The 13,339-nt window shown below is 42.1% G+C and overlaps 1 protein-coding gene across 3 annotated transcripts in view; it reads right to left on the bottom strand.

Annotated features, from left to right (window-relative positions):
* rufy3 (RUN and FYVE domain containing 3) overlaps window positions 1-12,064 on the bottom strand; it is a 41,001-nt gene extending 28,937 nt beyond the window's left edge. For all 3 annotated transcript variants that reach the window (XM_054730414.2, XM_070555649.1, XM_054730416.2), the window contains exon 1: window positions 11,489-12,064. In XM_054730414.2, coding sequence (XP_054586389.1) covers window positions 11,489-11,699 — 211 coding nt within the window. In that variant the 5' untranslated portion in view covers window positions 11,700-12,064. The remainder of the gene's footprint in view (window positions 1-11,488) is intronic.
* Window positions 12,065-13,339: the final 1,275 nt, after the last annotated feature.

Below are 13,339 nucleotides of genomic sequence, written 5' to 3'. Positions count from 1 at the left end.
TAGTGGGCCGCCGCAGGAGGAGCGACGCTAGGGCTAAGGTGCTGCTCTTCATAAACACTCCACACACACACACACACACACGCACGCACACACATTATTTTTCAGGTTCAGCACTCAGATGATGAAATAGAAATGCGGAGAGTGAAAAAGTGCAGGAAAACTTGAGACTTGTTCTAGATGTATTGCCTGAGTGAAACTTCTGAGCCACTTCATCACCGCCGTGGAGACGTGACTCCAGACATCAGTGACATTACACACACACTGCTCCTAAGTCCTGGCGTTGGAAACGCTGGCTCAGATTATAGGAGGTTGGTCAGACTCGATATGAGGCGAGGAAATAAAAACGCGATCTGCTTACTTCATATAAAATAAAGCTGGTCAGAGTTAAGAACTTAAGGTTCTGAACAAACTATGCCCAACAGAACCTTATAAGACCATGTCCGACTCAGAAGGTTAGCTCTTAAAAAGCTGATGACACGTGTGTTAAACCCCATACTGACTTCTAGAGTCCTTTAATAAGTAAACAATGGGTGGGAATTGTACACGTCAATTACGATTCATAATTAAAGTATGACCGCTTGAGTCAGAGCGTCTCCAACTGGGGCCAAAAAAGTTTATTGTCAAAATATACGGCCTTCATATTGGATATCATCCAGCCGCAGAGCCTGAGCTACGAGACCACGTGACCCACTTTCAGGTGCTCCTTACACAACTACAACTTCGATTAAATGAATCATGACAAATCACTCTTCGTGAAGAAAAGAAAGCTACATTTAGTGGCTGGTAGAAAGAAGGCAGGCAGGAACTTTATTCGTGTTAACTTTACCGTTTTTACAAAACACCGTCCATTTGCCGCAACGCCGTGGCGGCATCAGGGAGCCTTAGGTGGTTTATAAGTGGTCAGACCGCGGCAGTAATGTGGAACAATCTTGTTCTTTTTATAAAAGATTAGGCGATGGCGGTATAACCCTCCCACTGTCATTGAGCAGGGTTGATGGTTTATCCCTTGAAGTCCACATGGCAGGGGTGAGGTGTGAACGCCACCTACTACTGTCACGGCGGAGCTCTCACTCCAAGCCTGGAACGAGCCACCTGCACAAGGACTACAACTTTGTCCCCTCCCCCCGCCCTCTGTCTAAAGCTGGGCGGACACTGTGCGACTTTTTCACTCGTAGCACTCAGCTTCAGCTCAAACCGTACGACTTCCTCGCAGGGTAGATCTCGCGAGTCATGTGCTCACACTGTACGTCTGGTAGCAACACGTCGGACCTAAAAATATGCTAAAAATAGCAGTTTTTACACAACACGTCAGACTTTTTGGTCTTGTTTTGCCTGTTGTCCTTCGGGAGTGCTGCAGGAGGACGCACAGGGATTTATGGGGTTGGATGAGGAAACGAAATAAAGAAAGTAAATCTGTGTTTTGTGATCAGTTTAATTTGACATGAACACGACAAACACGCTTTCTTGACAATCTTTGTCACTGTGTGGAAAAAAAAAAGTTTAGAAATAAAAACGAACAACGTGTGTTATTAGGGAAATAGTGGGCGAGCGGTGTTGATGCATGATTGCACCGTGAGCGGTTCTGATACTTTTTGGGTCGCAGCCGCTCGCATCGCCGCTTCAACAGCGCGATAACCTCATGAGGGACCCCCGGCTTTAAGGGAACACATGCAGTTTCGTGTCTCCATTTTGACCAGATGCTAAAGGGTCAAACTGTACTTAAAAACTGACCATTGCTGGATGCTACAACTCTGATGCTGATCTCACCTGACAGAAAAAAGGTTTCTCTTTTGAAAAACCAAAAACTGCTGGTGGACCTTTTCATGCACAAGTTGCGTACACTGTGCGACTTTTTCACTTTTTTGAGCCGATTTTCCACTCGTGCGAGAATCCACGAGATCGGGGCGAGTTTTGCGCTGAGCGTCGTGTCGTGTACAGAGGGTTACGATATGCGATTAACACCACGTGACCAGTTACCGATCAGCAATCGTGAGCTCGCATGGACTTCTGGCATGTTTGATATTTTGCTCGTCCCTCGTGAGGGTATCGCACTGTTGAAGCGGCGCAGCGAGCAGCTGCGACCCAAAAATTATCACTGCTCATGGCGCGCGCATGCGCAATCATGCATCAACACTGCTCGCCCGCTATTTCCCTAATAACACACGTTGTTCGTTTTTATTTCTAAAACGATTTTTTTTACACACAGTGACAAAGATTGTCAGGAAAGCGTGTTTGTCATGTTCATGTCACATTAAACTGATCACAAAACACAGATTTACGTTCTTTATTTTGTTTTCCTCATCCAACCCCATAAATCCCTGTGTGTCCTCCTGCAGCACTCCCGAAGGACAACAGGCAAAACAAGACAAAAAAGTCTGACGTGTTGTGTAAAAACTGCTATTTTTAGCATATTTTCAGGTCTGATGTGTTGCTACCAGACGTACAGTGTGAGCAGTCAGGTCACATCCGAGAACTGGGTCGTGCAGTGTGAGCACATGACTCGTGAGATCTACCCTGTGAGGAAGTCGTACAGTTTGAGCTGAAGCTGAGTGCTAAGAGTGAAAAAGTCGCCCAGTGTCCGCCCAGCTTAAATCTACCTGCCTTCATCCCATCAGCTGGAGCTCAGAGCCTCTCTGTAGCTCTGAACACAGATAAAAAATTGTCAACAATAATGTTCTCTCCTCAAGGTCCAAGCTTCCCTTATCGTCCTACAGGATTCTTCATGCCTCTGAATAAGGAGCATTCGCAGCTCGGATTAGTTGCTAAATCAAAGAATGATTTCTTAAATTAAATATGAGCATTTAAAACATATAAGTTAAATCATCATTAAATAAACGTTTGTTTATTGTCACTTATAATAATTATAATATAATGAAATGATTTCATTAATCTGTGTTTGAAGTTTGAAATGAATGTTATGTTATGATCACATTTTAAGATTAATATATGTTTCAGCATGGTGATATGACAAGGTCATCACCATTTGCACTCATACAAGGACAAAGTAAAGTTAAGTCAAACGTTTGACACATAGATAGTCCTTTACCCCAGATCAGAGCATCCGGTATCTAAGAAGCCATGTTTCTGAGGTTATCTTGGTAATATTCCTCAACTTGTCAACGCCGATGTAGAAAATCACCGGGAGCGTTTCTCCCTTCATAAAGGAGCTTCTTTCAGACATTAGGAGAGCACTTTTGGTGGTAGCAGTTTCTCTTGAACTTGAACTTAGCGTTGGTAAAGCTACTGTTAGCATTTTCGCTAACAGCTTCTTGCATTTGGATAAGCTGTTATGTTTTGGTTTAGAGTTCATCTTTTTTGTGGTGCAGATCTCCCTTTTATTACATTTAGAGTGTTGTGGGTTTTTGGTTTAGTTTAAAATATCACCTTGAGTTTGGTTTAACCTAGGGCTGCAACTAACGATTATTTTCATAATCGATTAATCTGTCGATTATTTTTTCGATTAATCGGTTTGTTATTGTTTAGCTATTTAACCTATACAAAAGATGAATACATTTCAGTTAAGAAAAAGAAAAACATAAGAGAATTGTGCAGTTGACTGCAATCTATTTTATTGCACATGAACACAGTCAGCAGTGTAAAATGAGCTAAACAGTGCAAAATATCAGTCCAGAATAATTTTTGGCATCAAAATATAAGAGGTAAATTCCATAAAAAATAATGTAGAATCTGGAATAGAGTTTGTAAGTGGTATGCATTGCTGGGGGTGAGTGTCTTGTTCCCCATGTAGTTGTCCATCGTTGCTTGTTTTTTTCTGCATAAGAAACACAAATAAACTGAAATAAGTACACATATAAAATAAAGCAGCACACACACTACAACACTAAATCAATATTACATTATTTGAATTAATTAACAATATACAGTGATCATTTAATTTGACAAAAATGTGTTGTGAGGCGTTTTATGGCGTTAGATAGTAAAACAGCCTTTTAATAGTTAAAAAAAGGACTTTCTGAATTTCTCCTGTATTTAAAAATTGAAAGCGTACAACTATGCCGCGTTATATTCACCTGGACACAGCTCGTCTGTATATTTTTCACTGCGGAGTTGTCCTTTTTTGAATGAGGAACATAGTTATGGGTTTGTGCCGTTTTTCTCTTAACGAGAACATTCTTATAAACAGACGTGCTGAATTTGGCAAGCGCATGATTCACAACACGGAGGAGATTCACGATTGCATCTAGTCAATCAGAAGTAGAACACCGTAAACTGACGCGGCAAAAAAACATGTTTAACATCCACTATAACGAACTCAGCTAACACTAAGTCCCAAATGTGATCTGCGTTAGCTTGTTTATTTTCTGTTACTTACCGGACATTCCTCTGCTGCATCAGCCCCCACGTTTTCGTCTCAAATGTTCACTTAGGGACGTCGTGCTTCCGTCGTGCCATGGTTTTTTGCATATTTTGCAGGTCACCGGTCTTTTCAAGGCATCTAGTGAAGTGCTCCCATACTCGTGAGGTTTTTGTCCGGGGTTTCTCTTGTTTTGTCGCTTCTATTTTTCTTCCGTATTTCTTGTTGATCCGCCATCTCTCACAGCAAGATGAGCGTCAGTAACGTGATACGTCATGAAAACCGAGGGCACTTATTGGCTCATTTCTTCTTCTACGGCTCCACTGGTAGATCAGTGGCTCATTACTGCCACACACTGGCGGCAAATTTAACAGATTGTAACCGATGTCAGATTGTGGTAAAAAATAGACTTTATGCGGTAAAATATGATTATTAAACAACTAATCGATGACTAAAAAAGTTGTTAACTATTTTAATAATCGATTATAATCGATTAAATCGATTAGTTGTTTCAGCTCTAGTTTAACCACCCAGTTTAGAGTTTGGACCTTTGGAGATCCTCATTTTGGTCCAGAACCCAGTAATCTTTGCCCAGTGGGACATCCCTACTTATTTGTACTTTTGTTTTAATTCCCCACAGGCAGAATTAGTTTTATTATTCCCAACCTGTGGATGGAAAGATTTATGTTTTTTTATAGTTGTAAAAAAACCTGATCATCATTTTAACTTTTAAATCCCGTTATTGTCCCTTCCTTTTTGCACACGAGCCAAACTGCCCAGGAAGGGTCGTAACACCACTCGCCTCACGCTCATAAGTGACCAAAACAAAGCAGCATGGAGACACTCCGTCTCCAACCACCTCTCAGGCAGCAGCCTGCACTCCCAAGTTCTACACGTCACCAGAACATAACCAACCGCAACACGATAAAGCAGTGTTTGTACAAAATGGAAGGCCCACAGTGTGGGGCAGCAGTAGCTTAACAGGTTGAGCGGGTTGTCCAGAAGGCTGCATGTTCGATCCCGGCTCCAGACAGAGAATTCTGCTGTTGTGTCCTTGGGCATGACACTTAACCCACCTTGACTGCTGGTGGTGCTCGGCAGCCTCGCCTCTGTCAGTTCGCCCATGGCAGCTGGGGCTACATCGAAGCTCATCACCATCAGTGTGTGAATGTCAGTGTGAATTGATGAATGATACACTGTAGTGTAAAGCACCTTGGAGTCCTTACTCTGAGAGGCGCTATACAAGTGCGGGTCATTTAGTCTCCTACAGTACCAATTTGTCAATTTTTTTGAGGAAATAATTTGAGATTTTCTGGTTTTTATTAATTGTGCAATAGAAAAATAATCGTTAGATTATTTGTCTAAATAGACATTAGAATAGTCAACTACTCGATAAAATAATCGTCAGAATAATCGTTTTAATAATTGTTTACCCTATTGTTGTCACCTGTTGTCAATGGCGGTTTTAAACGGGGGCCCACAGGGGCCTGGGCCCCTGTAGAACCGGCCCTGGCCCCTGTTATGGCCCCTGTGCTGAAGAGATCGGATCCCCTCCTCCCCCCCCCCCCCCCCCCGCGCTGCCTCGGAAACGGGAACTAATGCGCTGCAGCGTTTCACACGGAGCCTTTAAAGCGCAGCACGCTCTGTGGACAGAACTTTACGCGGTGGATTTTTGAATGAAGGATTAAAAATAGTTTAAATAGGACCCGAAGAAGTTCTTGAGGACTCTAAACGGAAAAGACGCTAAGAGACGAAGGTAAGCAGTACAGTTTATTTTCCTGACATCAGTGTTTTGATCGTAGTTGCGCGTTTCTGTCATTTACTTTTAAGTTCCTAACTGAGTCTATCCACAGTTAATACTGATTTGTTTTTCCTTTGTAACATTAACTGTAAAATAAAAATGAAGTTGCTGCATTTTAAGCCTTAGACACGTTGAGATTAGATCACAGTATTCATTTATCTATGACTTTCTCGCAGCACTGACTGGAAGCATCAGCGGCAATGAAAAAAAGGGACATTTTGTCCTTTTTTACCGCTGTTAGTAAAGAACAGCATAGACAGAGAGAGGATGAAAGTCAGGAGGGAGCTGAGAAGCAGGATGAAAGAGAGAAGGAGGAGATGGTTGGAGAGGAACCAGAGAGGTCAGAGGCTGTCCACCCTGAGAGTGAGGAGGAAGAACCAGAGAGGTCAGAGGCTGTCCACCCTGAGAGTGAGGAGGAAGAACCAGAGAGGTCGGAGGCTGTCCACCCTGAGAGTGAGGAGGAAGAACCAGAGAGGTCGGAGGCTGTCCACCCTGAGAGTGAGGAGGAAGATGTAGGCTGTGAGGGAGAGAGTGAGGAGCAAAAAGAGGGACATCTTCGGTCATGTGCACTACCGTCAGGTTTGTGGGTGTTGAACAACCCCTCTGTGTTTGCAGCTCATATTGTGTGTAAAATGCATTTGAGGCATGCTGACTCTGGACCAAAATTTCTGTTGTTTATATTTAATAAATAGATAAAATAAGACTCTGAATTAACTAATTATGACTTTTATCCTCATGCTAACATTTATTTTCTTTCAGATGTCAGCAAGTGCAAGGATGACCCACCTACTCAGCCTCATTTGAGGACATTTCCAGGGACATTAATAGGAGACAGAAAACGCAGCTTTCAGCCAAGCTGGTATGAAAGTCATCCCTGGGTCGAATATTCGGTTTCAATGGACTCTGCTTATTGTCATGCATGCAGACATTTTAGCTCACCAAGTAGTGCAGGAAGTGTGTTTGACTCTCAGTGTGGATTTAGAAACTGGAAAAAAGCAACTGAGAGAGGAGGGGGGTTTTCAGTACATGCAAAGTCTGAAAGGCATAAGGACTCAATGATAGCGTGGAGGGACTACCAGAGGTAGGGCTGTAGCGAAGCCTCGACGAAGTCGACGGCTCGATTCTAAAAATTTGTCGACGTCAGATCCGGAAGTCGACGCACCGCGCCCACTTGTTGCATCCCCAGGAGTTTGTAAATAGAGGAGGAATCTGCCTGTTTTTCCTGTAGTTCGCCCTCTTCTCCGCCTTCACCAACATCTCCGCCAAATACCGAAGACCCGGAACAACGTCCGTCCACTACTAGATTATTTTCCTGTTTTGCCCCTTCGTCTCCCGGCAACGGACAACAACTTCCGGGGTCAGACGCGCTGCTTCGTGTCTATCGCAGATGTAGAAAATCACCGGGAGCGTTTCTCCCTTCATAAAGGAGCTTCTTTCAGACATGAGGAGAGCTGTTTTGGTGGTAGCAGTCTCTCCTCCGTGCTGGTCTGTTTGCTGCTGGGTGTTTTTGGTTTATTTAAACTTGGTAACTTGAACTTAATGTTGGTAAAGCTACTGTTAGCATCTTCGCTAACAGCTTCTTGCGTTGGGATAAGCTGTTACGTTTTGGTTTAGAGTTCATCTTTTTTTGTGGTGTAGATCTCCCTTTTATTACATTTAGAGTGTTGTGGGTTTTCGGTTTAGTTTAAAATATCACCTTGAGTTTGGTTTAACCCGTATGACCACTCGCCTCACGCACATAAGTGACCAAAACAAAGCAGCATGGAGACACTCCATCTTCTACCACCTCTCAGGCAGCAGCCTGCACTCCCAAGTTCTACACGTCACCAGAACATAACCAAACAACACAATAAAAGCAGTGTTATACAAAATGGAAGGCCTGTAGTGTTTATTCTCTTACAGTAAGAATTTATCAATTTTTTTGAGGAATTTATTTGAGATTTTCTGGTTTTTGTTAATTGTGCAATAGAAAAATAATCATTAGATTAATTTTCTAAATAGTCATTAGAATAGTCGACTATTCGATAAAATAATCGTCAGAATAATCGTTTTAAAAATAATCGTTTACCCCCAGCCCTAACCAGAGGGCTGTGAAAGCTAATACAACATTGGCTAATATACTCGACAAGGAACACAGTAAAAAGGTTAAAGAAAATCGTGAGTATATCAGAACAATTGGTGAAGTGATTTTGCTTACAGCCCGGCAAAACATAGCACAGAGAGGACACAATGAGTCTGAGGAATCAAATAACAAAGGCAACTTCAGGGAAATTCTTGAAATGGTTGCAAATCATGATCCAGCTGTTAAACGTAGACTCACATCCATTCACAACGCAAAATACACAAGCAAGGTCATTCAAAATGAGGTTCTTGATTGTTTGGCAGAAATGGTACGCTCTGAAATCATTGAAGAAGTGAAAAGCAGTCAGTATTTCAGCATCATGGCAGATGAGACTAAAGATGTTTCAAAACAGGAGCAGATATCATTCATACTCAGGTACTATTATGATGGAGCTATCAAGGAAAGTTTTCTCCATTTTGAATCTGCAGAAAGACTAGATGCAGTGGGCCTTACTGAAAAGATAGTCAACCTATTGGAACACCATGGATTAGACTACAAAAACAACCTTATAGGCCAAGCATATGACGGTGCTGCTGTAATGAGTGGTAAGCATTCTGGGGTCCAGGCTAAAATTAAAGAGACAGCTCCATTTGCATTTTACACCCATTGCAGTGCCCACTGTCTCAATTTAGTATTAGTTGATTCTATCAAAGCAGTCCCAGAAGCAGAGGAATTTTTTGCTCTGTTACAGAGTCTCTATGTTTTTACTTCTGGCTCATATGTACACCCCAAATGGCTGGCTGTGCAAAATGAGATGTATGGCAGCACAAGAGAGCTACAAAAATTAAGTGACACAAGATGGGCTTGCCGATTCATTGCTCTACGCAACATAATGGACAGATTACCTGCCCTAAAACGTGTCCTGCAAGAGACTGCACAAGAGCGCAGGGGAGAAAAATCTTCTGAGGCTCGAGGTCTTCTGGCACAGATTGACCTAGAATTTGTTGTGCATCTTGTTACGCTCCGTACATTGTTCGGAGAAACAAAGCTTCTTTCAGATATGCTGCAGTCCTCAACTGTTGACCTCTCAAAAGCAGCCGATTTAGTTGAAGGATTGGTGCAGACATTAACAGATTTCAGGCAGGAGTCCTTTTTAGACGAGTTGTGGGGGGAAGTACTGAACATTTGTGAACAGTGTGATGCTGCCACACAGTCGGAAGCAAAACGACAGATAAAGACAAGCTCCAGACTTCGTGAGTACCACATACTAAGCTCAGTTGGTCAGAGGGAGCTGGCCTCTGACAAAGAAACTTATCGGTCTTCTTTTTTTTATCCTGTCATTGACTGCATGCCAAGTGAACTGAGCAGACGTTTTTCAAAGACCAGTTGTGAGATGATGAGCAGTATTCGATCTCTTAACCCTAAAAGTGATGCTTTTTTGAAAGACACCACTTTGTTTGAGTTTGGTCATCTTTTTGATGCTAATATTGAGGATCTGGGGCATGAACTGCATCAGTTCAAGAGACTTTTGGATAGAAAAATAAAGACTGGTGTGGTTGAAAAGCTTTCTGATGCAGTGGAGTTGATCCGTTTCACAGAGCCATACAAGGAGGTATTTTACGAGTTCTTTAGACTGTGCAAAATCGCAGTTGCACTCCCAGTAAGTTCTGCCTCTTGTGAGCGGAGTTTTTCAACATTAAAATTAGTAAAAACCTACCTCCGGTCTACCACTACAGATGAGCGCCTTAGCAATCTAGGGGTGCTAAGCATTGAATCCAGAAGGGCCAAGGCTCTGAACCTTGAAGCATTTGTAGACCGTTTTGCAAGACAGCACAAACGTAGAATACTGTTATTGTAATGGGACAGATTACTGTGTGACCAATTACAGTGTCACATCTTGATGATGATTTATGCTGTAAAACTAAATCAGCACAAACTTACACAAAAGAAGTGTGTGTGTGTGTGTGTGTGTGTGTGTGTGTGTGTGTGTGTGAGTGAATGTTTATTTTTCATATGTACAGTTCATGTGCAGATATTTTATTTGTTTGAATGTTTATTTTTCATATGTACAGTTCATATAATCTTCTAATAAAGTCACAAACTATAATAATTGACTAGAATTGTTTTTTTTACTCAAGTCTCATGTTACTGTGAAGCATTCAGAATTGTTATCTGAGTACCATAAAAACATGCCAGTTTTACTTTCACAAGTAAACCATTACTGCATTTGCCGTAATAGTTTACTTGTTCATTGTCTTTTATTATGATTTTTTTTTCTTGTGCCCCCATGAAAAAATACTGGCCCCACTGTGGCCCCCCTGGAAAATTTGGTCTAGAACCGCCCCTGCCTGTTGTGATTGGTTAAAGCAACTCTCGGCTGTCTTAGGTGGGTCCAGGCCCGGTGGGCCCACCCACAACGCTGCGCTGGGTTCTTTCCTGTGGGAAACGGGTAATAATGGCTCTTTGATGGAAAAGGTTGCCGACCCCAGCGCTACACAAACACAGGTCATTACCATACGTATTAAGCAGTTATTAGTGAACGTATAAATACAATTTCAGTCAGTGTGCCCCAGGGCAGCTGTGGCTCCATCATAGCTCATCATGATCAGCGTGTGAATGTGTGTGTGAATGGATGAATGATACACTGTAGTCTAAAGTGCTTTGGAGTCCTCTGACTCTAAAAGGTGCTATACAAGAGCGGTTCATTAATCATTTAAATCAGCTTTACTAAGGACAAATATCAGCTGGTGCCTACATATAAGAACCGGTAAACATCAGTCCGACATGTGGGTCTACTCAACGTGGATCCATTTCAACTATAAACACCTGAGAAGTTGAAGAGCAAGAAAACAAAGGCGCTTTAAAACGTTTGCACTTCTGTCCCAACTAATTCAAATAAATCAACCAAGTTGATTGATCTTAAAAAGTACTTAGACACAGTTGTGGAAATTTTGGTGAAAAAGTAATAAAATCGTGAGAATCTGGAAACTTTATGCATCTTCGGTGGAAAACAAAAAGCAACTGGTTTGTATTTGTTGTTTGTGAGTTTCCGTGAAGGCAGCATGCTTCAGCTGAAACATTAGACCCACCCAGTCTGTTTCAGCCACACGTGTCTCCTTTAGTGTGCTATAAATAAACAAGGATGTCTATCTTCAGATGTTACTTCTGCTTCTGTTAAATAAACACAGAGGAAGCCTTTGAAAACGGACACAACCCTAAAGCAGATGACTGTTGATGTTAGTTATCCTGGAAAGACTGCCATGTTCACAGGAGCCGCACTCGGAGGCTTTTTAAGTTTCTCAGCACTTACTTTTACGCCTCGACTCAATTCTTTCGATCTTGAAGTCATACTGTCGAAGAGGTGGTCCCGGTGGACATCCGGACTTTCCAAACCTCAGGTTCGTTGAGTCTAAAGCCTCCTTGAAGTAAATCACCGAGGTCGGGGACAGAGTTTCATCCGGGCTGTCAACGTGTCCGTTTTTGTCTGAGGATGACTGCAGGGGTCTATCTAGCTCCGCCATCCTCCTCCCGGGTCAGATCTTCATGTGACCAGCTACAGTTCGCGGTCAAGCTAGCTAGTTAGCTAGCACCGTTGCGATAAAGTTAGCTAACCAATCGTTGGAATATCAGTCGCTCCTACTCCTTTACACTGACCCGGAAATGGCTATGCGTCAGCCGTTTGGTCAAATCTGACGGAGATCCCACGAGAGTTCTGCGTCAGCACTCCGGTCACGGAAGCTTACGCTAGTAACCAATGAGCGGGAGCTCTCCCGAGTTGAGTAGTGCCTCGCCTGGAAAAGAGAGAGCAGACGGAAGCAGCACGGGGAGTGGCTGAAAGCCGGTGTTTCGGACAGATGAAGCTCACGGGTGACGACCGATGGTGACATCGGATGAAGATATTGCATTAGAGTTCATACTTGTTTAATTTGTCATTTTAATTGTGGTACCTGTTAGCAGCTGGAACACATCCTCACGTGCTCGTGGATATCATATATTGTATATGAAGACATGACTGTAATAATAAGTAAAGGATATCAGCTGTAGGTTTAGTGTGCTCATAGGAAACTTGACATAGAACACAAATCACATTTCTCTTTATGGCCTATATAGTTGTCATCATCAACGTAACATGATTAACAGAATACATGTGACCAACTAACATTTCATGTTCTACCACCGGATGTTCGGATCAAAATGTGAACCAATCAGATCGTAGATCAGGTGAGAGCCAGGCGTTTCCCGTCATCCTCTAGGTTTTGCAGCCGGTGGAGAGCAACTGCAGCGCCTTGCTCCAAAATCTGCGGCCGCCTTGATCTCACGAGGTTATCGTTGCCTACGTAGGCATGATGTCAGAGCAAGTCGGCATCAAGTCAGACACAAATCTAACCGGCATGCACTGCGCGCCGATCACCGGTGATCGAATCTGCGCAGAACTGGCTCATCTCGAACACGGACAATGTGTTTAGAAATATATTATTAAATTCATTTTTATAAACTACATTCTTGACTCAGAATTATTATGAAGTGTGTGTTTCCCATGCAGTCCAAAGAACCCAAGTTCATTATAAATCAAATATTCAAAGACCAATAAGGTTGATAATTCATATTTAAATGGAAAATCACATCTTATTGATCATTCAGTAAAAGTAACCACTACCAGCACGTTACATAATAAATATTGTTGAATTTTATCACACTGTAGACTGACTTTTTATCTGTTGGCTCTATTGGGGGTTATGGCTGTTTATGTTATAGATGTCTCATCATCAGATTAAATGTGTATCATTTAATCAAATTTTAATTTAAAGCTGATTATGATTTAGACCAATTTTTCACCAGTTTTCATTGTTGTAGAACATAAACAGACCTGATGCACACAGCTTGACAGAATAGGGCAGTTTTATTAAATGTCATACCCAGGTAAGGCACATATGTTGATCCTATGTACTCTAATGCCTCAGAGCCAAGAGATATAAAGTAAGTCCAACAGTTTGATAAATGCAACAAGATTTTAAATTCACATTTTACGTTTTTCTGTTTTTTATGAAACATAAAACATAAAATGTGTTGCAAACCAGGACAGAATGTTCATTATAGCGCTAAGTTCACATTTTCTTTACTAAACTCCCCAAAACAACTTTCTGCTGGTGGTAGAAGGACA

Source organism: Nothobranchius furzeri, chromosome 10 (assembly GCF_043380555.1).
Source record: "Nothobranchius furzeri strain GRZ-AD chromosome 10, NfurGRZ-RIMD1, whole genome shotgun sequence".
Taxonomy (NCBI): domain Eukaryota; kingdom Metazoa; phylum Chordata; class Actinopteri; order Cyprinodontiformes; family Nothobranchiidae; genus Nothobranchius; species Nothobranchius furzeri.
This window is presented reverse-complemented; position numbering and strand designations above follow the sequence as displayed.